At 36.6% G+C, this 25,417-nt stretch overlaps 1 protein-coding gene across 7 annotated transcripts; it reads right to left on the bottom strand.

Annotated features, from left to right (window-relative positions):
- Positions 1-816: 816 nt before the first annotated feature.
- Positions 817-25,215, bottom strand: ppp6r3 (protein phosphatase 6, regulatory subunit 3). 7 transcript variants are annotated; one of them, XM_088934561.1, is made up of 25 exons: positions 25,160-25,215; positions 20,259-20,413; positions 19,704-19,939; positions 18,944-19,130; positions 18,406-18,543; positions 17,216-17,281; positions 16,844-16,956; positions 16,268-16,381; positions 15,787-15,916; positions 15,137-15,289; positions 14,705-14,863; positions 14,558-14,622; positions 11,648-11,763; positions 11,167-11,252; positions 10,656-10,742; positions 10,327-10,424; positions 9,509-9,563; positions 9,155-9,285; positions 8,180-8,301; positions 7,539-7,716; positions 6,665-6,762; positions 6,145-6,325; positions 3,694-3,816; positions 2,792-2,878; positions 817-2,064 (listed from the first exon to the last, which is right to left on the bottom strand). In XM_088934561.1, exons 3-25 carry the CDS (start codon positions 19,928-19,930, stop codon positions 2,013-2,015), a joined length of 2,766 nt encoding a protein of 921 aa, XP_088790687.1. In that variant the 5' UTR covers positions 19,931-19,939; positions 20,259-20,413; positions 25,160-25,215; the 3' UTR covers positions 817-2,012. The 7 variants fall into 7 exon arrangements, with proteins under 7 accessions (XP_088790687.1, XP_088790689.1, XP_088790692.1 ...); XM_088934563.1 differs by having other exon boundaries at positions 19,704-19,936; positions 25,160-25,213; XM_088934566.1 differs by lacking the exon at positions 25,160-25,215 and adding an exon at positions 24,414-24,631 and having other exon boundaries at positions 10,327-10,373; positions 19,704-19,936.
- Positions 25,216-25,417: the final 202 nt, after the last annotated feature.

Consider the following 25,417-nt stretch of genomic DNA (forward strand, 5'->3'; position numbering starts at 1 on the left):
TTAATTTAGGCTTCTTTTTATAAAGCCATAGTCAATACACTCACGTTGACACTAACAAAACTGAAATTAAGAACTCTCAGACTTAGCTTTTCTTCTTAGCTAGCAGGGTAAGGCTAGCTAACATTGTCATATTAACTATATACTGATCTTGCTATTTCATAAGTTTTAAAAATTCTTCTGAGCACAAAGGCAGATTGTAAATGGTTAAAATAAACACTAAGGAAAATGTTATCAATTTTAAAAGTTGTTACTTAATTCTTTGGCCCTCCATCACAAAATAATGAAGGAATAGTAGAAGTTACCCCAGATATTTAAAATAAGTGGTACAAATCTACATTTTAGTTTGTGATCAGATAGAAACCTATAACTCCTATGTACACTACTTTGTTGTAAACAAAAAAAAAGTTCCCTTATAAACCTAAACAGCTTTTAAGAATAAATTTGTGCATGGACTAAATATTGAAATACCTGTGTATCCAGTCATGCAGCTGCCTTCTGTTGCCATGCCACCAGTTGTCATGACGGGTAAGAGGAAAAGGATGTAGCATATAGCATTTCCAGGCAACTCGACAGCAGTCAAAGCCATGACAGCAGTGAAGTGAAAGTTCATCTACTTCTGAGAATGAGTCACTGCATTGCCAAATACACAGAAGCTCAATATAAATTAACTTGGGTTTTCTGATGTCACCTGAATGCCACAACCCAACTTAGACTTGTCAAGATCTTATATTAATTTCAGTGCAGAAGACATTACATCCAGCGTTCACAAAGACTACTTAAAATAGGTGAAATAAAATTAAACAGACACCAAGCAGATTTTCTTTCAGCAGTGTTCAGGTATTATAGCTGTATTGGTTCATCAAATCATTATCAGTCCATAAAGAAATTAAACAAGGTACATAAGATTGCCTGCCAGAGGCTGAGCACTTAGAATAAAAATTAAAACACACTGCTGATGTAAAAGAAAGGGAAATTTTTAATCCACCTGAATTCTGAATTTCTGGCACTGACTGCTTTCTCATTTCATAATATGCAAGATAGAACGTCAACGCAAATATCAGGGATATATCAACTATTATTCATAATATGTATTCCTATGGTAAAATAGAACTTCTTCCAGGTCATTTAAAAGGTATAAAGATTGACTTCAGTGAATGAATACACAATCGTTCAGAGGACTTGCAGTTACAAGCCTTCAGCAAGAGTTGACACCACTCAATAGCTACAGTACGTGCATCTGAAACCATTTTCTGGGGTTTTCACCTGCAGGGGGGTTGTACAGTTTAATCTTGTGAAACAAGAGAACAAGCGTATGGCTCTTTTAGTAACATTACACATTATCAACTACTTCTCAATAAATAAAAGTTAAAAACTATACCAAAGGTTTTCAAATCTTGCTTATGTTTAAAGGATACAAGAAACATTTACAAATAATACCGGTAGCAAAAAACCCTTTGTTGAATATTTAAAATTATACTTTTCTCTAATAATCAGCTTAATAAGAAAACAGACCAAAATAGGTTGCAGATTAACATATTCGTGGTAGCCATTGTTTTAACTTGGAAGGAAATTAAATATCTGATTTTGTGCAAGAGGATACCCTATCAAAAACTGCTTAATTATTTGGTCACACCAAGTGTTCCAATTGGGATGTTCACTTAGATATTTTCGGTTTCTGTATACATTTTTTATAAAATACTTTATTCATACAATCATTTTAACTATAGCAACATGACTATTAACTTGAGTGGCAAGATATCAGACAGATCATAAGAACAACAGTATATAAACAAATGCAAAAAAGTTCTCTGTATCCATTAGAGTCTTCATACAGTTCGAACTTTCTGTACAACTGTCTGTAAAGTCTTGTATGAATATTGCTGGTCCTGAACTGGTGAAGTTAGTGCAGCAGTGGCTGGCTTTGACTGGCTCTGGTGGTGTGCCTCCAGTGAACCCTACTGGAACCCCCTGGATAAAAGCTTCTCAGACAGAAGCAGGAAACTGGCATCACATCAAGCTGGGCCATTAACTGCAGCCTCTGGTGAAGGGACACGTTGATCTGTTCTGAAAAACAGAATTTTGCACTTTGTGATGTACAATTTGTATCTTAAATATTAAGACCACCTAATTTCTAACAAGAACCAAATCATAAAATGTCACCAGAAAGTCAAATAGTCAAATTTTTTTACAGAGTATTCCTAAGGTACAGTGTACCCACATTGAACAGAAAACACAAAGGACATTATATTTAAATTAATACTCGTGATATGCTATAATTACATTAATGGTTTCAATTTTTTTTAAAGTGGGGAGTATTGTGTAAATGAATTTCTAGAAAGTCTCAACTACACTGCAGCATCTAACTCTCTGTTATCGCAGATAAACTGATGTCTAAGTCATGTCCATACATGTTAGATCAAAAGCAGTGTTTTTTAAACATTGCTTTAAATAATTTAATTAGTAATCTGAGAAACTATAAAACCAAGTGGCTAGCCAAAAGTATTACTATAGAATATACTTAGACGAGTAGTTTACTTTATGTAAATTTACCAACTCAAAAAATGAACTACAATTTTCACTGAAAACAATTCTCGGCTACCACTAATCAACAAAAGGAATTTCTTAATTCAAAAGACTTTTAACCTAAATATTACGATTTAAAACTATTGTCTATGTTAAGCCTAACAGCACTTAAAACATACATGGTAGTAAAAATGGCATTCTATACATAGAACTAAAAAGCTCAACAGAAGAACACCATCCACTCCCATTTTCTCATAATGTAACTTACTTGGCTTCCTCCATAGCAGTTACTTCATCATGGGGACCATTTAAAGTTTCATTTGATGGAGATTTTGATTTCTCCAAGTGCTTTAAGCTGTTGAGAAAAAGACTTAATACATCTCACAGAAACCAACTTTCTATCAGCTTGGGAGTAGAGGATATCACTAACAACAGTGCAATATTAATGAGAAACCCTGAAGAGAACAACTGGAGAATAAGGAAGTGGAGGCAGACTCAAAACCCTTCCCTTTTAAGAGGTCACAGTAATGAGCTCCGTACAGCACACTTACTGCCTCACAGACATTGCCACAAGTACACAGAAGGCTGTAGGGGTCACTCTGTCACCAAGAGTCCAGGCCAAGTAAGACCACACTACCCATAAAACAGTCCGAATGCTACCGCTTGTGGAAACCCAGTGACAGCTAGGTACTGATATGATACAGGCTCTTACAACAATCACAGAGCTTAACCTGGGATCAGGCAAGGGCCTGTACTGGTGGAGTCACTCAAAAAATGGATTTTACTTAAGTTTATTGGGATTGGCTCATTAATTTCTGCACACTTAATATGAAAACCATCTATAATGAGAAAGTGTGAATTAAAATAGTAACAACTCACACAGCAGATTTTAAAGTATCTGAATTCTAGAAAAATAGTTAGGAAAAATGCAAAATTATGCCTTCTAAATGTTAGAAGATGTTGTATCACTTTCAAATATTAATAGCTTGAAATACAAATAGGAAAGGAAACTACAAATTCGTAAGTAACACAAATCTCCAAAATACACGAATTTTACTTCTGAAACTCCACAATTTATAGTGCCAGCATTACTAAATCAAAATGCTCTGCAGGTTGTAAATACTAGAGGGAGTCAAGTTATACTAATAATTATTTCAGAGATTGTATTACCTCTGCTTCTGACAGTTACTGGCAAGCTGTGGTGATGTAGGAACACTCTTATCAGTCTCTGCAGTGTCTGGAACTGCATATTTCACAGACGCATCTTCAGAGGTAGACAATTTTTCTTCCTCACTACAAAAAAAAAAAGATGCTTATTTGATAAACTACACATCAACAGTGCAAGTTTCTAACTTAAAAAAGTGACATGTATCAGATGCATGCAACATGGAAATAAAGGTCAAATTAATGCAACAGAACGGTGTAAATAAATGTGCCAACTGCATTAACACAAATGAGTATAGAGGTCCTGAGAGTTCCATGAAACATTTTCAGAAATGGGATGCTTGGCAATGTTTAAGTAATGAGTTACCATTCCGGATTCTCACCACAAACATTCAAGTAAGATTAGTAGAAATGTTTAAGCAGATAATTTACTACATAACGGTAATTAAGGGAACAAAAAGATTTTACATGAGTCATTAAAATATCTGACGATATTAAGGCATAAAGGCTAGTAAGCAATCTTGCTTTTAACTGCAAAACTCTACGGTATGTAGGAAAGGAAAACCTGATAAATTACTTTGGTTTGAAAAAATGTTTTCCATACCTAAAAAAAAACGCCTCTTTCAGAATGACGTCAAAATAGTTGATGTACATTACCTACCTATTATTACAACAATCAAAAGATCTTAAAAGTATGCTAGCTTCACTTTAAATGAGAAAGTCTTATAAAAGAAAAATGAAAAACAAAACTGTTAAAACCAAAACAAAATACTTTTAATTTTTAGATTTCAAAACCCAAAGACATCTAGAAAGACGGATAATATGAACACTTCTTTCATTTTATAAGGGGAATGGTTGCCACAGTACCCCAGGAGTGGACAAAGGGGTTTATTAAATATAAATAAGCCTACTATTAATGTGTAGGGCACTGAGCTACCATTATTCTTTTCCCTAACTGCAACCTAGCAACAATTATATGCACTGTAACTTCAGTCTGATGGAACAAAATCTGACATGTTTTCCAAACCGAGCAGAATAAAACAAATGCTTTAACACTGACAAAGCTTTGCAATGTTCTTTATCTGCCACTGGGATAGAAGGGGAAGGGGAAACATACAGAAGGGGAAAGAGAGGGAATGGGTCCCACAGAAGTCAGCTAGGCCTTATTAACAATTATCTGTCATACACTATAAGAAAACAGAAGAAACAGCAATATTGAAAAAACTACAATACCCACAGTTCACATTTGAATTTGAAAAACATGCAAATGGAGATGACAGACTTGAAGTGGCTGACATGAAAACATACACAGCGTGTCCCTTATTTGCTGTACATACCGAAAGGATTTCAACACTCTGAAGCCACACGCACGCCAAAGAGAAAGAGGAAGCTCATGTTGTAAGCGTTGCAGTTAAAGAACGTTTCCATACAAACAAAAACAGATTCTCAGCCATTGCTAAAGTATTCTGAAGGGTTTATTTTTTGGTCTGTGGTCATATGAAAGAGTGTTCACCAGTTTACATTACTTTGAGACATTTGAGAATATGCAAAGATATTAAGGTAGAATAGTAAATAAGACACTGAAGAAAGCAAAAAGATTGAGATGCGACATCTTGATTTTACAATAATGTATTCTACAACACCCCCGTACTTTTTTACGAATATTCTCCTTGCGATGATACTACAAATCACGTGATTTTTTTCCCACATTGCGAATAACAAAAGCCAACTTTAATGCTCCAAAGAAGCAATATGAAGGAAAATTTTGAAACCTCCGCCAAATGTAGAGAGTGAAGAGGAAGGCGTCATACGACTCGTTTCATGTTGAGTGCCTGCATCACCATCTGCTAACCAGTATGTGTGAGAGCTAGCACAGAGCCTGTGGAGTGGAGTGGAGAGATATGCGATACGGTTCACTGTGTTTTCCTTTGTATGTTTGCTATGGTACACTCGCTTACTTTCCATAAGAATCATTTTTTGGTTTAGACTTTATCATTGACCTTTAAGGTGTTAAAAAAATGAAAACTAGTGTGTAACAAGTAAATGAAGTGGCAACTGTAGAGTACTTATAACTAGGTAAGCAGTTTTTTAAAATTAAAAACAAACCACAGTATGAATGTTATTTTTTATAAATGGAAAAAAAAGTTGGGATGACATTTTTGGGGACTGAAACAAATCATTTCCATTATTTCTTCATGGAGGGAAGTTATACATTTTTCTTTTTACAATTTTTTGCTATACAAAAGGGCTTCTGGGAACAAATCACATTCATAAGAAGTGGTACGGGAGTGGAAAAAAATAAACATTAAAAGCCAAACCCAAGGTCTCCTGTAAAGGTCATAATTTGAATAATATAGAAACATAAAACTTCGAAGAACACAATGCAACCTTGGCATTGTGTAGTCAGTATAAACAACGTAAATGTTTTTTCTTGGGTTACAGTAATCACAACGTTACCTTTTAAACACAGCAGTTTCAGTTTTGGCATCTACAGTAAGGCTGACTGTCTCCTTCATCGAGCCATTGGTGACAGTCTCCGTTATTCGGTCCTCCTCCTCCTCTCCATCAGAGCCTGCGTCCATCTTTGCACTGGGTGCTGCCTGTGGGTGAGTACTCTCTACTGGCCACCTCTCCATTTCTAGAAAACAAAGCAACGTAACAGGACAATGGGAAAATAGACTGGATTGTGAACACGTTTTGAAAATGCAGTGGCAGTTTAAAAAAAGCATCTTAAGAAAACCTTATTTGCAAAAAAATGTCAATTTCTTTTACTTTGCATTAACATAAAATCAACAAGAAAAATTTGCTGAAAAACTGAAAAACAAAAATAATATGCTATTATATAAAAGTAGGTGAAAATAGTTTCAGCATGACAAGCAATACAAAACAACTTAGCATTGACATCTGCAGATCTGGCCAGAAAAGTTCGGAAGTGATCATAATAAAAAGCTAGCTGGGGGGGAGGAGAAACACCAACCTTCTGGTTGTGCTGGCAAATTCACACCCAGGGGGTCAGCAGTCTCAGAACTAGTCTCCATGGCCACTGGGGAGCTGCTTCTTAAAGGATCTTTGGGGCTTGAATAAAACCAAAATATAATCAGGCTTACACTGTGCCCTGCAGAAGAACACACCTTAAAACTCACCCACATTTCACCTCCAGGTCAATTGATTAAAAACCCCAAAATGCAAGCAGAAGAATATGCAATATTTTTTGGAAAAATTGCTTTCAGAATACAAGCTTTGTTAAAGGGTATCTGCAGAGTGTTTTACAAGATATTTTACTCAACAGAAAAAACTTTAAAAAATGCATCAGAAAGTACTGCATACTGTAAAGAGGTGGAGAAGTTAAGTTTTAGATGTAAAATAAGTAAAGAATGCATCCAACAGGCTAGATACATCTATAAGGAGCTGGAGGAATCTTACTGTATCAGCACCTATTGGAGTGATTATCCATCCCGCAGCTTTAAATGGAGGGTTATAGTCTCTGTTTATGTAACATTATATATGAAATAATTCCCGAGGGGGAAACACTACAGCTACACTGACAGCATGCGTCATAAAACATACTTTTACTCAAACATTTGACTACTTTTTAGTTTATTTCAGTAATGGGTTTGAATAAAAGTAACACCCAAATAAAGCAAACTGGAGTTTGAGAGATTAAGCACTTAACACACCCTTCAATGTATTTTTAATATTCCAACTCTTAATGGTCAATAATGACACAACAAAAAAACTTCCTAAAGTCAAATACAGGTCTCTGAAAATTTTATTCTGACTTAAAAGTAAAGTTTTCACAAAAAAAAAGGAAAAAGGCAAGGACCACATCAAGTGCTAAAAACATTTCACACCTTATTTCTGGTGAAAAGTCAGTGAAATCTGCCCAGCCGCCTTCTTTTCCTGATATGGGTTCACTTGAATTCCAGCCCTCAGAAGAGCCCACTGTCACTGGAGCTGCAGACTGAGCCACTACTGCAGTACCTCCTGTGTCCATAGGTATATCATCAAAATTAGCTGTCCACCCAGGGGCTGAAAAACACCAGCAACATCCACCTCTTCTAAAAATGCTCCACTACAAATATTAACATATATAAAAAAAAAACTTATTGGCTCCCCTATGGTTTTATAAAATCGGAAAAAGAATCCAGAGACATGACAGACACTATAATGACCAATTAAGGACTGATATGGAAAACAATAGCATTCCTAAAATGGCCAAATACTGATTTTGCCTCAGGACTAACCATAACTAGGCCTGCTAATTTGACAGGCACTGTGTTACAGTGGTATTAATGATAGGAGCTATCAGTACTGATGAAGACAGTCATTCCGTTGAACCAATGAGCTGGGAGACCCAATACTATATGAACATGGCCATAGTTGTTTTGGTTATTTAGTACATTTTTCTATTTAAATGTTTCTTTCTAAAGTTTACCATGGAAGTCACTTTAAAAGGCAAGAGAATTTTTTACTGTTAATCATATTAAATTACCTTCACTTGCATCAACTTCCATTCTATCATCTGAATTTGTGTTTGGAGGTTCAAATGGATCTCTTTTTACATCTTCTTCTTCTGAATCTGTACTTTCTTCACTATCAGTGCTGCCAGAACTCCTAAAAAAGCAAGACAAAGTATCATACATCAACATCGTTTGAACCCAGATAAGGTCTTGTGTCCTCTGCCAATGAAAAATACTGATTAGACAAGGCTGAGACATACCCTTCCTAGTTGCATTAATGTTCTGAAATTGTAATTGAAGTAGTTAATCTACATTTTTCTAGTCCATAACAGCATGATGTGATAGTGGTCAGATGCTCCCTCATCTTTAGAGCTAAATTAAACCATTTTTCCAAGTGTTTGTGTGACCTCCCATTTTTCATTCTACTGTTCTGATTTCAAAACAAAAAAGGGTTGAGAAATCAAACAGCATGATCTGAAGGTAATCAAATTCTTGTACGATGCATTAGTGTGTCCATATATTGAGAATAAAGTACAATTTGTCTCTCGCAACAGGTCAAGAGAAGAGCAACCACAGAAACTCCTGGGCTAGGGGGAATGTCCTACACTGACGAGCTAAAAGAACAGAACCTTCTTAGTCTTTCACTAGAACACAGACTATAAGGGGCAAAACTGAAGCATTAAATATCCTCCAAAGGCATAAACAAAGTCAACCCAGTGGAGTTCTGCAGAATGAACAGGGAAACACAAACTAAAATGAGTGAACTAGTGTATCTGATAAGCGCAAGAGGAACTCCATTTAAAACAAAGAACAAGGGACATTTCTTTACAGAAAGGGGAGAGCGAGTATGGAATAAGCTGCCCTTGTTGTTGAAGCCTATATCCTTGCTTCTGTCAAGAAAAGGCTGAAGAGGTCCTTAAATCAATTAGCTACTAACAAGAGGATGTCATTTGGCCTCTTTGAATCTCACATTATCCTATTTTATATTCTCAAACAGAATTCATTACCTGGGACGCCTCTGAGATTCTGGTGCAAAAGTTACATCCTTTTCATCCCAAATATCCTCTTCATCAGATCCAGCATCCTCAAACTGCTGGATTTTTTCCTTACAACATGCCTCAAAAAGAGCTATGTTTGCCTGTCAAAAAAATTGACAAGATATCACACAGAAATCTAGTAAAATAAATCCAATCCTTTTGAATCCATTTAAACATAAACTTTGAAAAATATGATCTAATGGCACAAGAGATCTAGGGAAATTAACTATTATTAATATTCATTACTATTACTTATAATAACTGTTTTGAATAAACATCAGCATGCATTACATTTCTCGTCAAAAAAACTAAAAGAATACTCACACTTTCATTTGTATTCAAAGAAAAATTGATGTCTGATATTCTATCAAAGGGAATACTGCAATAATAAAGAGGGCAACATTTAAGTAGGCATAAATTTGCAAGATTCACTATACTAACTCATGTGACATACTCTCAATCTCATTAAATTACATAAGAATATAGCTTGAGAGTTTAGAGAATAGGACAGTGATGTCAACCAGCCACCCTCATTCTAGAAAGTGAAAAAAATACTCCCACCAAGTCCAAACCAACCAGTGACATTTCGATTCAAAAGAACTTCCACCCAGCAGTGCAGAAAAATACCATAAGGTTCAAAAGATTAGAGCATCAGATGCAATTACCTCCCGCTTTCACACATTGGAATCCTATGATTTTACAAAAGTATAATGCATATCAATGATACGCAGACAAAGCTTGTGCATCTACTCCTCACACATGTGCCAACAAAGCTAGCAGGGCACGACTAAAATAATTAAGGAAAGGTAGGAGATACATAGCATATGGAAAAAAGGAAACAGTCCTGGATAGTTAATCTTGAATAGGATAAGAAACTAAATGGTCCAATAAACCGAACATTCACATCAACGATCTATCAAATTAAACTTTTGTAAATAAATCAATGTGTTAAATACATTTATAGACCATTTTGTGTTCAGTAAGCAAATTGTCCCCACTGAAAATACCCAACCAAGAAAACTAAATATCTATAACTGATAACTTTAAACTCTTCCTCCATATTTGCTTTAGTTTAACAAGTGACCTCTTTACAACTATGAAAGAAACTCAATTTTATGCAAACATGCATTATGAGTACTCACTCCACGACATCATCCTGATCTGCAAACTCCTCGTCATTGAAGCCAAACTGCTCAATAAAATTGGACGTCATTTGTTGCATCTGATAATCAGAAAAGGCCTGGCAAACCCAGGACCAACGATAATGATATAGTCTTGACACTACAAAACCTTTAATATCTCAATGAAACAGTTAATATTGAACAAAGTATCAAATCAGCAAATGAAAATGACTCATTTACAAGACAATTGCACTATGCATATAATTATGAATGTTTGAAACAGACCAGCAACAATTTGTAATAACTTGACGAAAAATATGAAAAATGACCTTTCCCCATTACAGACTTACTTGTTGTAAAGATGAATCCTGATGAAACCCACTTTCCTTAAAGTCAACCTCATCATCACTGGATGAATGAATATGATGTGTATTTACCTGGTAGCACAAAAAGAAATATAAAACATCAGAAGATTGCTTAAAAGTAGGAACCCACAGCTAAAACTTTCCCAACTAAGCTATTTTTCAAGAAACAAAACATTAAAAAATTAATTACTACAAATTAATTCATGAACAATTTCATGAAGTGTACAAAAACTGAACTGTTGGCTCTAGCTTAGAAATTTATGTAAGCAATTCATTCGACAATACCTAATACTTAGGTTGTAAAGGTTTCAATAATCTTAAGTGAGAATATTTTTAAACTGTAAGGAAAGCACAACTTAACCTGAAAAATACTTTCACCAAGCATAATTTATTTCAGCCAACTGGCGCAGACACAAAAAGCAAACCATACAACTTTACTGAATTTTATACAGCTTCAAGACAAGGGAAGCAGGATCCATTTTCAATGTCAACTTACTAGATCTACAGTATTTTTCTTATTTGTTTCTGCTAATGGACCAGATGTAAATGCTTCCCAGCGTTCCCTGACATCATCTGGTAGGTCTAGATCAAAGACAAGAAAGTTCAGTGTATTATAACACTCATAACTTTAAACATGAACCACAGCAGAAATCCTAAAGGCTGCACTCTAGGTATGCACACTATTCCAAACTTTGAAGTGAATGAGTAAACAAACATGCATGAAGTGCAGCTAGGTTTCTTAAAATAAAATTTAAGGGGTTAGTCAATATATGGTACACAGACCTACTGTAGATTCTAGGGTTAAAGCTCAGCCGCCTATCACCGACTACAATAAACTCTTAAGGTACGTCCAAACCACAATGTGTTACTGAGGTAAATGCCACACACTGAGAAAAAAAACTAAGATTCAAAGCAAATCCAATAATTCAATATTGACTGTATATTTCATGTTTGCCTCAACTGCAGAAACAATTTACCTGAAATAAGTTGCTGTATTAGTGCACTGTTAGGCCCCTTCTCGCTATTATGCACGATAGAATTGGCTATCCTAGTCAAGTGGCCCATGTATCCTCTCCGCCTTCCTCCTTCTGATCTAAAAGAAGGAATTACATCATGATTAGTTTCATCTCTTGTAATCAATCAACCTTGGTGAAACGTTAGATCCAATTTATGTTTTTCAAGTCTTAAAACCTATTTATTGCAGCTTAAAAAAAACATTGTGAGAGAAGTGGTAATTAAAACCAAATCAAACTTTTTCAAATCAAAAGGCATGGAAAGCTATCAAGCCCTCAAATTGCCTCAATGTTGAAAACAGTAAAGTTCCAATCAGAACAGTATGAAACACTAGAGTGGGAAAGAAAATACTAGGAGTTTCACTTGGTCACAAAATGGGAATTTAAGGATATAGATCACTTTCAAATCATTTGGTGCTTTCACTTTTACTAACCAGTCACTTCCCAGTTCTGTGTACCTCACCCCTGCCTATTCATCAGCAACCACTCCATGTAATTAACGTCTGTTTTTGTTTTTAGTGTTTAGAGCTCTTGTCATCAAGGACTGCTTTCTCCAAGTTTCAAATCAATGAGAACATTAATGATAAACATCTGGGTTTTCACATTAATATCGCTATTTAATATTGAGCAACATGCAACATAAATAGAGATGACTCGCATTCAAGGTTAAGTTTTACATTATTTCAGACAGCAGGTGCTCATGAAGATATATCTACTGGTATGTTTATGGTGACTTAGCAGTACTTGCACACTGACCCTTTCCCCACAGTGAACTGAGACCATGGGCGCACTTGTTGAGGACTAAGATACTTCTTCTGTAATTAGCATTTTTAAATCCACAAAGTATCGGCATTACATTGTAATTCAAGTAAGATTGGTTTCCATGGAGTTACTGAGGCCAGATGTACCAACCTAATAATACACATATATAGAAATCCTGAGGAGGCGGGGCACCAACAGCTGCTCTTAAAACCACAACAAAGATGAAATCAAGGCAATCCAAATAAGGTTTAGCGTTCTTCTAGTGTTAAGTCTGGGGAAATTGTGTTAATCAGTAAAAAACAAAAATCAGTTCTAATTATTCCTAAGTGGTAGCTCTGGCTGTGAAACAAGTTTCATAATACTGCTGGTAGTATGACTTGGTAGTCGGTTGGCAGTGAAGACTATGCTAGTGGATGAATAAAGCCAGATGTTATATCAAATACACAATTGTCAAAAACCAAATTCTTTTTTGCACACGTAGAATTTTATACATTACTCAATACCTGCTAAGGATATTCTAGCAATTTTGGGGAAACCAGAATCTGTATATTAAAAATAAAGGATAAAGTATGTCAAGGTGCACATCTATGATGCCTGGACAGACATTATGAACAGATTTAACTTGTCCTAGTCATGGATCAACAGTATTAAAATCTGGATGCTTCAAAGGGCTCTCCGTCACCTACTTCCAGTCTACTCTTCCAGGCAAAGTTTAACCACTCCAGAACAAAGACAAGCATTATAACTCAGGAAAATACAGCTGCTACCTATAGCACCTGGAAAATGGCTAGCAATATAGACAAAAATTTAGTTAAAACATACATCGGTATTTTGCCATTCGGAAACATAAGTGACCTTCTTACCATCTGTCATTTTCTGTGACTCAATACAGCCTCTCCTGCACATGACATCAAGTGAAAGGTACCTACATAAGCAGCCTCCTTGACCTCAAATCCTACATCATGAAGACGCCTCCATACCATCTACATGAAGACATGCAACACCTGTGGCATATAGGGGGCTGATTCTCAGTGGATTAACAGTACTGGGAGGATGACATGACCGCACCACATTAAAGAGATGTACTATTGCTGATTTTGTATGGCCCATGACCTCCTCCATGTTGACCACTCCCAAGGCCATGGTTGAGTATCACCAAAACTAGACCGCAGCATCTCAACTACACTGTTGCCAAGATGGAACCAAAGTGGCTGTCTCTATGTTTCAGTCATTTTCAGCTGTGAACTCGTCCATCAGATGACTTCTTGTTGATAAGGCAATACTGGTGATGACTGGCGATTTATGGAAATTACTGAGGCAAGTTTAGTTACTAAGATCACTAACAAATCATCTAAATTTAATCTGATGATCCTGAGTATTGTGTTAGAAAAAAATACTAATTATATATAAGTATTTATGTTCACATTTATGTACACAATTTAGGCACCAAACTGTTCTGTCCTTCATTTTTAAAGTTTACAATAGTCTTCACACCTTGTGCTCACTTTGAAAAGGATCTCGTAAAAACTCTGGAAGGCATCCTCCCAAGGAACTAAACAGTGCTTTCTAATTTTCCATCTCAAAGCAAGTACTTCGTAATACTATTTTAGCAGGTATAAATTAAGACATATGGGTGTAACAGCTGTTCAGGTAGACCATAATAAACTAGATATATGATAAATACCTGAGCTCAGATATTTTAACTAAACTTGAAGGAGGCTCCACAGCCGAAACGTTGCTTTTCCTTTCTTCTCTTTTCAGCATGGAATAAACCTATTACTTGTTCCTTAATTACATTATCAATATATCAATTATCAGCAAGGGTCACTTACCACCAAGTTACTGATACAGTAATATATGTAATAAGGGATTTACAGATTAATCGTGGTCCTACCATCAAGTATTCAGTACTCATTTCATGGTTCTCAGTTTCCTGTATAAGGATACTTCTGCTTGGTCCAACTGGAACTTGGAGTATGACAGATCAGGCCAAACCAACATCCTTAAGCCAGGGTATCATAGTTCTTCACTGGTCAAACATTGACCTCCAGCAGTTCTAGTGTCAATGACCACCCCTTTATACATTAAAACTAAATTAATTCCACTACTTACTGTTCCTTCTCGTTCGATTCCCACGCATCAAGTATTCTCTGTAGTAACTGGCATTTCTGAAACAACTAAAACAATGAAACAAAAGTTTACTACAGTGCTTTCTTTGAAGTATAATTTCAGATTAACAAAAAAAAAATCTTTACTCACATGTTTTACAAGGACATTATCCCTGACTTGTTCTTCACCAGCATCTCTGTTGATTTCTGCATTTTCATTTTGGGCTGGTGGGATTGCTAGTATCATTGCAGTGCAGATTTCTACTTGGAGGTGAAGGAAATTATTCCATATGTATTTAAAATACATATCCTAAAGGTAAAATGAGGAAAAAAAGCTGATAAAGTAAAAACTAATATTCATTTGTCCTCTTATTTACATTTTATAACACTTTGGGAACTGTGGCTATTTCTTCCCAGGCAAAACCAAGTACAAACTTTCAGCGATTTTTATCTAAAACGGTGCCACATTCAAGCAGAAACTGACCTTCAGACCCATGTGGAATTGAAAAGGAAGCACAATATGAAATACAAAAGAGTGAAACATTTAAAGAAACCAAACTGCACAAAGAAACCTCTGACTTACAAGTATGACTCCAACAGTGTTAAGATCAATCAGCTCCAAGTTTATGATATGTGTGTTTGTCTGGAGAAGGCTAGCCACTAATCTGACCACATTCAATCGAGTGTTGCCAACAGGTGGATCTAACACACCCCATGTAGTTTTCATGACATTTTTCTGCAAGAAAAATAAAACAGGCAACAATATGAAGAGCTTTCTGAAAGCACGTTTTCCCAGTCTCCCTGCAAACTAGACAGGCGTTTGTAAAACTTTACACAAAAGACGTTCTAGCTTTCTGCAAATAGTTTTATTAATAGATCCAAGTGGAAATGTCATGCTTGGATGCAGAATCTTTAAGTACACAAAGACTACAATCACAGATAGTACTGGAAACGAGCTCGTTTCATACATGCTCTGATAAGACAACCCATAAATGACGGAATCAATCAGACTTAAAAAAAGGAAACTCTTACAACAGGAGCAAATACTGTCTTCATCTAATAAATACCAGCACAACGGTTATTATACATGACACGTAATACAGTTACAGACATAGTAAATACATATTTAAATTGTATAGGTGGAAGAAATACCAATACGATTTTAGAAATGGAAAAAAAGACTTTCAGAATATGGTCCTCATTTTACTGAAAACCTAACACAGTGTTTGCTACCTTTGGGGGCTCAAGCAGCAGTTGGTGGAAGTGTTTCAGCTGTGGCCTGATGGCTTCTAAAACACTCTGATTGACTGAAAATGAAGGGTGATTCAAACCAGGAGGGCAAATCTCTAAATGGCCTTCAAAGCTACAAGACAAAAATAAGTTAATCTCACCAGACAATTAATACAAAGATAGTCTTAATGCGTAAAGTATGTTTTTATTAGATTTTTAGTTTTAATTTTTCTTCCACTGCCCAGATTCAACTTAAGTGTGAACTGTACCGGAGAATCATTCATGCATACTGCAGGACAAAGCAAACATCTGACATTGCCTTGAAACAATGTTTGCCAGGCAATGGAGCCTTAAGCCTCAAAATAAATTATATCCTGACATTTCAGAAAATAGGTTCACAGAACAGAAAACGATCAATTAAATATGAATGGCATAGAAGTAAATCACTGCAACTGTTAAATTCAAAACAATGGTTCACACTTACGCAGGCCTGCGGGTCTCAAAAAGTGTCAGAAGTATCTGGATAACACTGACAATTGCAGATTCATTTTTTTCTTTGTCAAAAATGTTGGACAGTAACTGCTCAACTGTTTCCTGTCTGTAATGAGAGATTAACATCCTTTGCACAAAGAGGGAATGCTTCAAAAGTATATAATCCAATCCAATACACCAATACAGTATACCCATATAATTTTATAAAACTAACAATATAAAGATACTTTCATAAAATCATAAAAGATACAACTATGAACTAGTTTTCATTAGCATTTATACAGAATTTGGAAAGTGAAGATTTTTACAACATTAATATTCAAAGATTTTAGCAGATATTTGGTTTTATTATACTGACTGACACCATACATGGCCTATTCCCTTTGAAATCCTTAAATGCCCACAGGTGTTATCCATAACTGAATCACCCAAATTTCAGAGCAGCTCCTCCCAGTTTTAACAAAATACCACAAAAACGGCAATATCAGTCACTATGCAATGTTTTTGTAGTACTTCATTCTCCTAGCTTGTCTTATATTGCTGCCTCTTAAGGTGAAGTTAAGCATACTTTTCCAGTGTGGCCAGTAAGGGATCAGGTTCTGTGCAGCCCTGTACTTGAAACATCTGGTCTCTGCTTAGGCGAATTATTTCACATAGTGACTGGGATGCATTTGAATGCCTCTGAAAAACAAAAATAAACAAGATTTAAATAGGGCACATGAAAAATCATCAAAGTTGGGGCGAAATCACTTGCGCAAATCATAATGCAAAATATATATTTTTGTTACTAAAAGGAAGTTTTCATTTGATGTTAGCAGTGCTGATAAAAGGATAATAGGAATCAGATATACCAGTGGTGAAAAAACTCGAGTGTGAAAAAGCAATATAATCCAAAACAAAAAATAGCAGAGTTAAAAAAACAACAACAAATCAGTCTTACATCTTCATCCTGATTTGGCTGTACCATATCTACAAGTCGCTGGATAACCTTCTCTTCGTTCAACCACTAAAACCAAGCAAATAAGAACAAATTAATACAAAATATCAAATAAAAATGGAGATTCATCCATGAAGAATGTTTGATTTTATATTAAGCTCTGACATCAAACAGGCCCATCTTCTTTCACCATCATTCCTGCTAAATTTGGAAAACATTTGTAATGGGTTCATGTATCTTATACTCCACCATAAACCCAAGGATGTACACCTCTCAATTTGGCTTAAATGGTTAATAGCTTTATAAAACACCCATATTTAAAAAGCTTTTTAGATAGGTAATGCATCTTTTGTATTTTAAAATACTTAATTTTAAGAAACATAAAAATAAATACATAAAAACACAAAAACAAAGGAAAAACACCCATACAAAACACAAACAGCAAATAATTGCTTATACCTTTTTTACACTTTTCTTAAGAACAGTCAAATATATGATAGAGGTAATCCAATCACTCTCATATGTGTAAAACATACAGGGATATGTACAGTGCTCAGTCTTTTTCAAAACATTCAAGAAAGGCACTGTGGGGCAAAGTCCCTGTCCTATAAAATCAAATCCTCACCACTGTAATTGAGGAGATCATCTAATTGAGTCAGCCCTTGAAACAGGGCACAATGAAAGATTTCCATTCTTTAACAACATTTGTTTTGGCCACAATCATTCCAAACATCAGTGCTGATTGTTCTTTCATTGTTAGTTTGAGAGTTGCTCCTGAACAAATGCAACTATTTCAGGATCTGGGGGTATATTTTTCCCAAGCAATTTCAAGTACCACTGAAATATTTCTATCCAAAATTTACATCATTCCGGACAAAGCCAGAAAAGAGTGTCACCAGAATACCTGCACCCGTCATGTAAAGAAGAGGCTGACGGACATATCGTTTCCAATTTAGTTTTAGAGAAATGAAGTCTGATTATGACCTTGTGCTGTATGATCGGATGTCTAACATTAATAGAGCACTGGTGAGTATGGCTCAAGCCATTAGAATTTTCATTGGCTTTCCAATGAAATCTGAAAAATTCATTGTAACACTAACTAATCAACTGATCTGAAAAGGTTCACCTGTAACATCAGTCATCTAAAGAAATTAATTAATCGCAAAAGTTTATAAATTTAAATTTCCACTCACATTTAAAACATCTTGCCTAAGTTGCTGTGGTTCAATGCACGTCAACATCCTGAGAAGCAAGTCCATAATAGCAGAGGTCCCTATATGCTTAATCATTAAATCCACAAAGTCTTCTTTTTTCCGAAGGAATTCCACAATCTAAGATGGAGGGAAAATAAAAACTTTTAAAACGCATGACAAAAATAATCCAAGAATGACAAACTTCCAACAATCCTCTCAAATGCTTAATACTCTTAATTTGTATGAATAAAAAAAATAAATTAACTGCCTGTTAATAAAAAAGCACAATGTTCCCTTTAACAAGTGCTTTGCTAAAACGATCCTTAATAAAATGTCACAGACTAGGTTAGATGAATGATGTTTAAGTCAAATCCGATAGAAAACGGAAGCCAAATTAAAGATCTCTGTAATCTTCAAATAAAATTAAATACACATACTAAAGAGCTGCACGCATTAATCACTAATAACAAGATCTGGGATACAAATTCGCACCATCACAAATTATAAAACTGTTAAGATTTTCAAACTGGATGCTTACCTGTTCTGGTTTTCTGCTGATAAGAATGCTCAACACCTTACTAAAAAAGCTAGCCAATAAAGGGTTAAGAGGAGACTCATTTTGTAGAAACCCATAGAGTTTCATTAGTAAACTTTCATCTTCCCCTAGTCTGTCATTGACTTGTGCCACATCTGAAGTTAGGAGTTCACAGGATATGTTTGGATACCTGAAATTTCCAAGAGACAGTCAATAGATAAATACAAGCCCTTAAAATTCTCAGCAAACAACTACTATAAATAAACTCAAGCAGCTAGAATTTTACTATGGAATACACATTTTAAGCTTGTAATGAAAAACGTCGATAGAAGATTTTCTTTCCAACCACTGTCAAACCATGTCTGCTAAAACTGTACTATGGAATATCAGTGATAAGCTTGGTCCTCCACCCAGCAACCTAATCTCAGAGGAATAAACAAACTCCATTAACCCACAATTTAAAGGAAAAAAAATAGGAATTTTTTTACATCTCATTCCTAATAAAATTAGAAATAACTGGGAAGGGCAGCAACATTGCAGACAAAAGGAGGTGAAACTCAAATTACACTGCACATTCAGCTTTCCACGCCCACCAAAGGAATGTGCTCAGCAGAAACTGACACCCTGAATCCAGGAGGATGTAGTACAAAGTGGACCAATTCTATCCCCTCAATACTCTAACCACAGGCATGTCATATCGCCAGAAATAGGTTATTTTTCTTTGCTTTTCGGATTTCAAAAGGACCCACTAGAATGTACATACTTGTATCTGATCTTTTCATCCATGTCTTCAGAGGGCTCCTGTGTTATAAAGGTTACGAGATCCTCCATGCACTGTGGCTTCACCAGAAATTCCACCAGCTTGCGGTTTTGAGCTTTACACTCCTGCAAGACATCCTCCTCATCCATAACCTCCGTGAGAGTGACATCCTCCTTCTCCAGCAGCGTGTCTATATGGGATGTCGTGTGCAGATCGAACTTCCAAAACATGATGTGCTACTGGAAGAAAAACAAAATAACATTTGATCAGAACTAACACGCAAACTAGGTCACCCTTCACATTAATATACAACAACCAGCATAGTTAGGGCCTAGTTCAGCTTTGAAAGCTGACTTGATTTTAATTATTTATTCACTGGAGCACTAAGAAGAGCACCCCCAGTGACATCCACAATTGTATTTTCCCTTGCATTTTTACTGAAATCTATTCCCAATCCACCATTATCACGCAACACAGGAAAAACTGAAACCAATTATACCTTCAGTATTAACATTCCTTAATAAAAGCATTCAGTAAACAAAAATTAGAAATACTTACCTGGTTGAATCAGTAACCTCAAAGAAAAATATTAATCAAAAATAAAATGTTTGTGTTCTTTTTGAGATCTTGCCCATTACAGGCTTTCCAAGCAGCAGAAACAGGAGAAACCCTTTGATATACCAGACAGAAGCAGCAGAGAAATCAGCATGCACCTGTAAGACAGAGGCACAAAAGAACTCATTTTAAAATTATTCAGATACTGGCACTTTTCTTAGACACATGACAAATTTTTAACATTACACTTTAAAGAAAATTATCCCACTGACAGATATTAAAACCATAAGACCTAAAAATGTAGACCTTTCAACCTATTCTGATTGCAGACCCCTTTTAACAAAATTAGAGAGGCATAATTAAATAATGCTGCTAATTATTTTAAAAAGGCAGTACTACACCACCTAAACAGTGCAAGAACTGTTAGATCACATCCTTTGTGCCACGTCTATACCGTAATACATCAAAGACTAAATATTTCCCTTTTGTTTATAGGGATTCTGTAGAGAACCTCATACGATCTTCAGAGATTCCCAGTCCACTTAAAAAAAAACACTTCACCTAGATATTCATCAAAAAGCAAAACAACCGCTCCTATTATGGTCCATATTGGACACTTCATACAAAATGCTATTCAGGAAATAAAAATACCTATTTCAAACATAATCCAGAACTTTTAAACACTGCAATATTTTTTGTAAATCCTTGACAATTGGATCAGACACTATAAATCAAACCTCTTAACAGTAAACTAATGTTAGTGAGTCCCTGAGAATTAACTTTTGTTATTCTCCTTCAATGAACGCGTGACAGTAAAAACTTTTTTGTACCTGCCACTGAACTACAGACATATCCTTCACTATAGTAGTTAACTAATGATTTAAGAAGGTCAAAACAGTTATCAAGAGACGTGTATTGCACCCAGCAAACATAATTATAACTAATTTAATAACTGAAACCACTCAAGTATCAGCAAGAGACAAACCTGAAAGAGCTGAGCAAAATATGTACAGTGGACTTAAACCCATGATTTAGTGTTAGTCATTCTTTGGGTTTGCACTTCCTTGTTGTGACATCATAGCTATAGAATGCTTCGACACCAAAAAAGAAACTGAAGCCATCCTCCCAAGTTCCTTGTGGGACTCAAAGCAAAGCATAAATAACCAAACTCTGCCCCTCCAGAGGTAAAGGTACTCTGACAAATGAATGTTATGTACAAATTTACTACAAAAGACTAACATTTATGACACATGTACCAACCTGCAGTACCCTGATAAACAAGAGTAAATTACTACAACTCATTCTAAAAACCTTTGGCAAATTGCTTAACAGTATCTTCTCAAAAAAAAAAGGCCAGTATTTTAATCATCTCACAACACATAATCAGCTAAGAAAACAATATTAAATGACTGATTAATTAACCATATCTCAGCCAGTTTTACCATAATATTTTTTCTCAGAATACCCAAAAGATACAATGTTTATCAAAACAAAAACTGAATAGGACTGCCAACCAGGACTGGGTATCAAATTTTTTTTACAGTAGTTAAGTGATGCAGCTTAGCTTTTCAGCTCTGTCTTTGGGAAGGCAACAAAAAGGATAAAGCAAATACATTCATGAAGGTGAAAGGTTACAGGAGAGAAATCTGGATTTCTCCTGGCCTAGTTTTCTTTCTCATGAATGGTGGAGAGGAAGGAAAGCTTTTAATAGATTCTTCAAGGGGCTGGGCTATGCATAGGTGCTGGACTTGGTCCAAAACCTCACAATCGTAAGACGAGCAACTGCGCCTCCTAATGTGGATATTAATGCCCTACTGGACTAAGCTGCAACTTATAACTTTGATAAAAAAATGTTCCACTAAAAAATAAACTAAGAAATAAACTTCCCTTTTTGGTTCAACAAACATCCTTATCCAAACATTTGCTTCACATTCGCCACTCTATTAGTGTACAATAATGCTTCACATAATTTACTTCTATTTTTTATGACTTAAAGTCATTAAATTATTTCAGAATGCAAATACTATAGTAAATCAGTACCAACTACCAACTTGAATTCTGGGATTTTAATTTCACTTTTTTTGCAGTGGTATCAGCAGAAAAAAGCAAGCAAGCACTTGAACTCATGACAGATTCAATTAAAAGTAAAGATGAACAGATCATGACGCTGCTTATTAACGGGTGTCCAATCATTAGAAACTCCAAGACAAACAAATGCCAGTTCAATCTAAAAAAAGGTATTACATTTATATTTCATCAAACCAAAATAATTAAGAGTTTTGCTCATCTTCCATACTTGGCTGTCACATGGTGTGAGATCGCCACTATCCAGTCTAAGAGACATGAAAATTAGGCATAGTGACTGGTGATGCAGAAGCTAAATGACTTAAGAATTAGGGGCAAGCCTTAATGCAGAATGACAGCTCTATGCATATTATGTTTTTCACTGTACATTTTGCAGGCCCTTTTATAGATTCTATTAAAAACACTAACTGTAAAATGCAAACGTGAGTGGGAATCCAAGACATCTAAAGCACTGGTACTTAATACCAGTGCTGGAATACTATTGTACCTGCTGTGTTTTGTTACTCTTGGGCCCTTTATCTCCAGTGCTAATTACCTGTAACTGATCTGCTGACTGATTTAGACTTTTTCTGCATTCAGTCCTTGATTTCAGAAATGCCATCATCACACATCTCTTCATGCAATCTCTTCTCAACCTTTCAATTAAGAAATTGCTCCCTTATCTCTGACTAAACATCTATAGGTGATCAACTGATCGACAGACACGTGGGACCGACACTATCTGACAACTCCCAGTGACTCAGGATTTTAAAATAATTAGTCCGTGATCAACAATTCCCTGGAACAAAATCCGAGGAATCCACACACAGGTTATCCAGTGTCTCTCAGGACTGAGAGACACTGTAAAAAGATATTGTAAAAGATATTGTAAAAAGATATTTTAAAACCAAGGCCTGAGTGCAATAAAAAGCCTAACAAAAAGCAGAAATGACTGGCAGCTATTACCACAGTGGTGATTAAATGCCCAGCACACACAGGGGTACTCCATGACCAGGACTGAGAATCACTGACCTAAAGCTTGAATGTGATATGCCTTAATAAGGGACTACTACTACTCTACTAAATCATAAAAAGACTTGCATACAATACTTCTGCAATTTAGTCGTCATGTTTGGACACCATTTAAAACGCCCAACATCTTTATGCAGACGAAGCAGTATCTCAGCAATTATAAAAAGTTTATGCTACATATCTAATCCTCTCCTGTGGGTACGACTTCATTTTCTCAAAATACTATGCCAAATCGGCGCAAGCAACTATATTGTATATAAACGTATATACACATAGCCGGTAATTTTAAGCCAGAAATCGTTTCGTTAATTACAAAACTGGCCATTGTGGCGCAAATAAAAAGGCACATAATACAGCTAATGTGGAAGTCCGGTCAACTTTGTTATATGATAAAGGAAGTATACGACCAAAACACTGCTGCAAAATGTTGATGTTGGAAGGTGGGTTCCTCATCTGTCAGGCCCAAACCTTGAAATACTCAAGTCCCTAAGCGTTATTATATTCAGCAGTGTGGGTTCACGACTCGCGAACTTTGAAGTACATCGCTAAAAAGATTTAAACCCCTTCACAACTAAAATGACACTCCGAGAGGACCAGACTGGTGGAGATAAAAAGCGAGCAAACCGAAGCGATGTTTTACCCAAGTTCGCGTCGGGGCAGGAGGCAAACCGGAAAATCGCCGAATCAAGCACCTGAACTTCCCAAGCCAGGGGCAGATACCCGCACCAGCAGAGCTGAAGACGGATAAATGCGAAAAGCACAAACAGGCGATAACACAGCCTGGAAACACACTTCGCGATTACGCCGAGACGACGGGGGGGGGGACAAAACACGAACTTGTCAACCGGCTTCTTCGGCACGCTTTTAACACGAAAGAACCGGCACAGAGCCGGCACAAAGCATGCACACAAACCAGACGAAAGAGCCACACGGCCACAGTCGCACCCGTTCTGAAACTTAATAAAACAAGAAAACAAACCCCAACCACTCTGACTCTGCAAAACAGCGGAGTTGCGAACTATTCCTCTCTGACCAATAGCAAGAACTGCATGGACTACGTACCGACAAACAGAGGGAAATGGCGACCGCCAGGCATGTAGCTTTTGAAAACGTTTTTGCTACGAGCGTTTCGGACATATGCCGCGAAGGAAACGGGGAATCGTATTTTTTTTTTAAAAAATAAAATGTTTACAGCAGGCGGGAAAAATAGATAAGACCATCAACCAGGACCTTCCAAGATGGCGGATCTATCAACTTCAGCGACCCCTCCCCCCACACATAACTGCCACACCTGCCACTCAAACTGCCAGCGCGTCTGTGATTGGGCTAAAACGACGTCAGTCAAGCTCACCCTCCCTCCATACAGAAGAGCGATTTGTCGAGCCGTCTGTCAATCAAATTAGCAGCGTGACGCGTTACGCACAATTCTCTAAGGCGTGATTGGTTGCGTTTTGCAGACGGACGGCACTGCGATAGAAACTGCGGTCGACGTTTGCCATTTTGGAGCCTTTCTTTTTGGAGTTCATCGCGACACGGATGCGTGGTGTTGGAGCCAAGATGGATCCAGTTTCACACTCGCCTCTGGGCGTTGTAAGCTGATTGGCCGAGGCCGTCGTCAGTCAAGCCAGTATCCCGCACGACTCAAAAGGAAGAAAAGTGAATCGCTCCGCTTTTGAGGGTTTAAAACACTTCGCAACTTTGACCGGCTGTGAACTGCACGGCGGCGCTCACTCACCGAGAAACTAACGAGCCCGCATATCGGGGCGAAAATGTCTTACTGTAATAAAATGTTGCATCAGTCGCCCTACCTCCAACGCCCCATCCAACTCGCTTTCGGATTCGCCGCGAACGTTTTTCCTCAGTTGTTTTCAACGCCTTAGCAACAATATGACGTCGCTATGATTGACATGTGCTGCGTCCAATCACCACCTCGGGATGACGAGTACCGGCGAGCCCGCTCGCCAATGGCGTGAACGGAATAGCGGGTTTTGTTGTTTTTTTTTTTAACTGATACGGGCCTGTGTCTCCGAGTGCGAGCGAAGCTGGTTTAAAGTCAAGTCAGCTAG

Source organism: Atractosteus spatula, chromosome 16 (genome assembly GCF_055471065.1).
Source record: "Atractosteus spatula isolate fAtrSpa1 chromosome 16, fAtrSpa1.hap1, whole genome shotgun sequence".
NCBI classification, from domain to species: Eukaryota; Metazoa; Chordata; class Actinopteri; order Semionotiformes; family Lepisosteidae; genus Atractosteus; species Atractosteus spatula.

What these genes read in the sequence shown, in the direction of transcription:
- ppp6r3 (XM_088934561.1), bottom strand. Translation starts at nt 19,930, where the DNA reads ATGTTTTGGAAGTTCGATCTGCACACGACATCCCATATAGACACGCTG. An exon ending in AATACAGCAACTTATTTCAG is followed by an intron (nt 11,253 to 11,647) that starts GTAAATTGTTTC and finishes TCTTTGATCTAG; the next exon opens with ACCTACCAGATGATGTCAGG. An exon ending in GAAACTGCTGTGTTTAAAAG is followed by an intron (nt 3,817 to 6,144) that starts GTAACGTTGTGA and finishes TTTTTTTTGTAG; the next exon opens with TGAGGAAGAAAAATTGTCTA.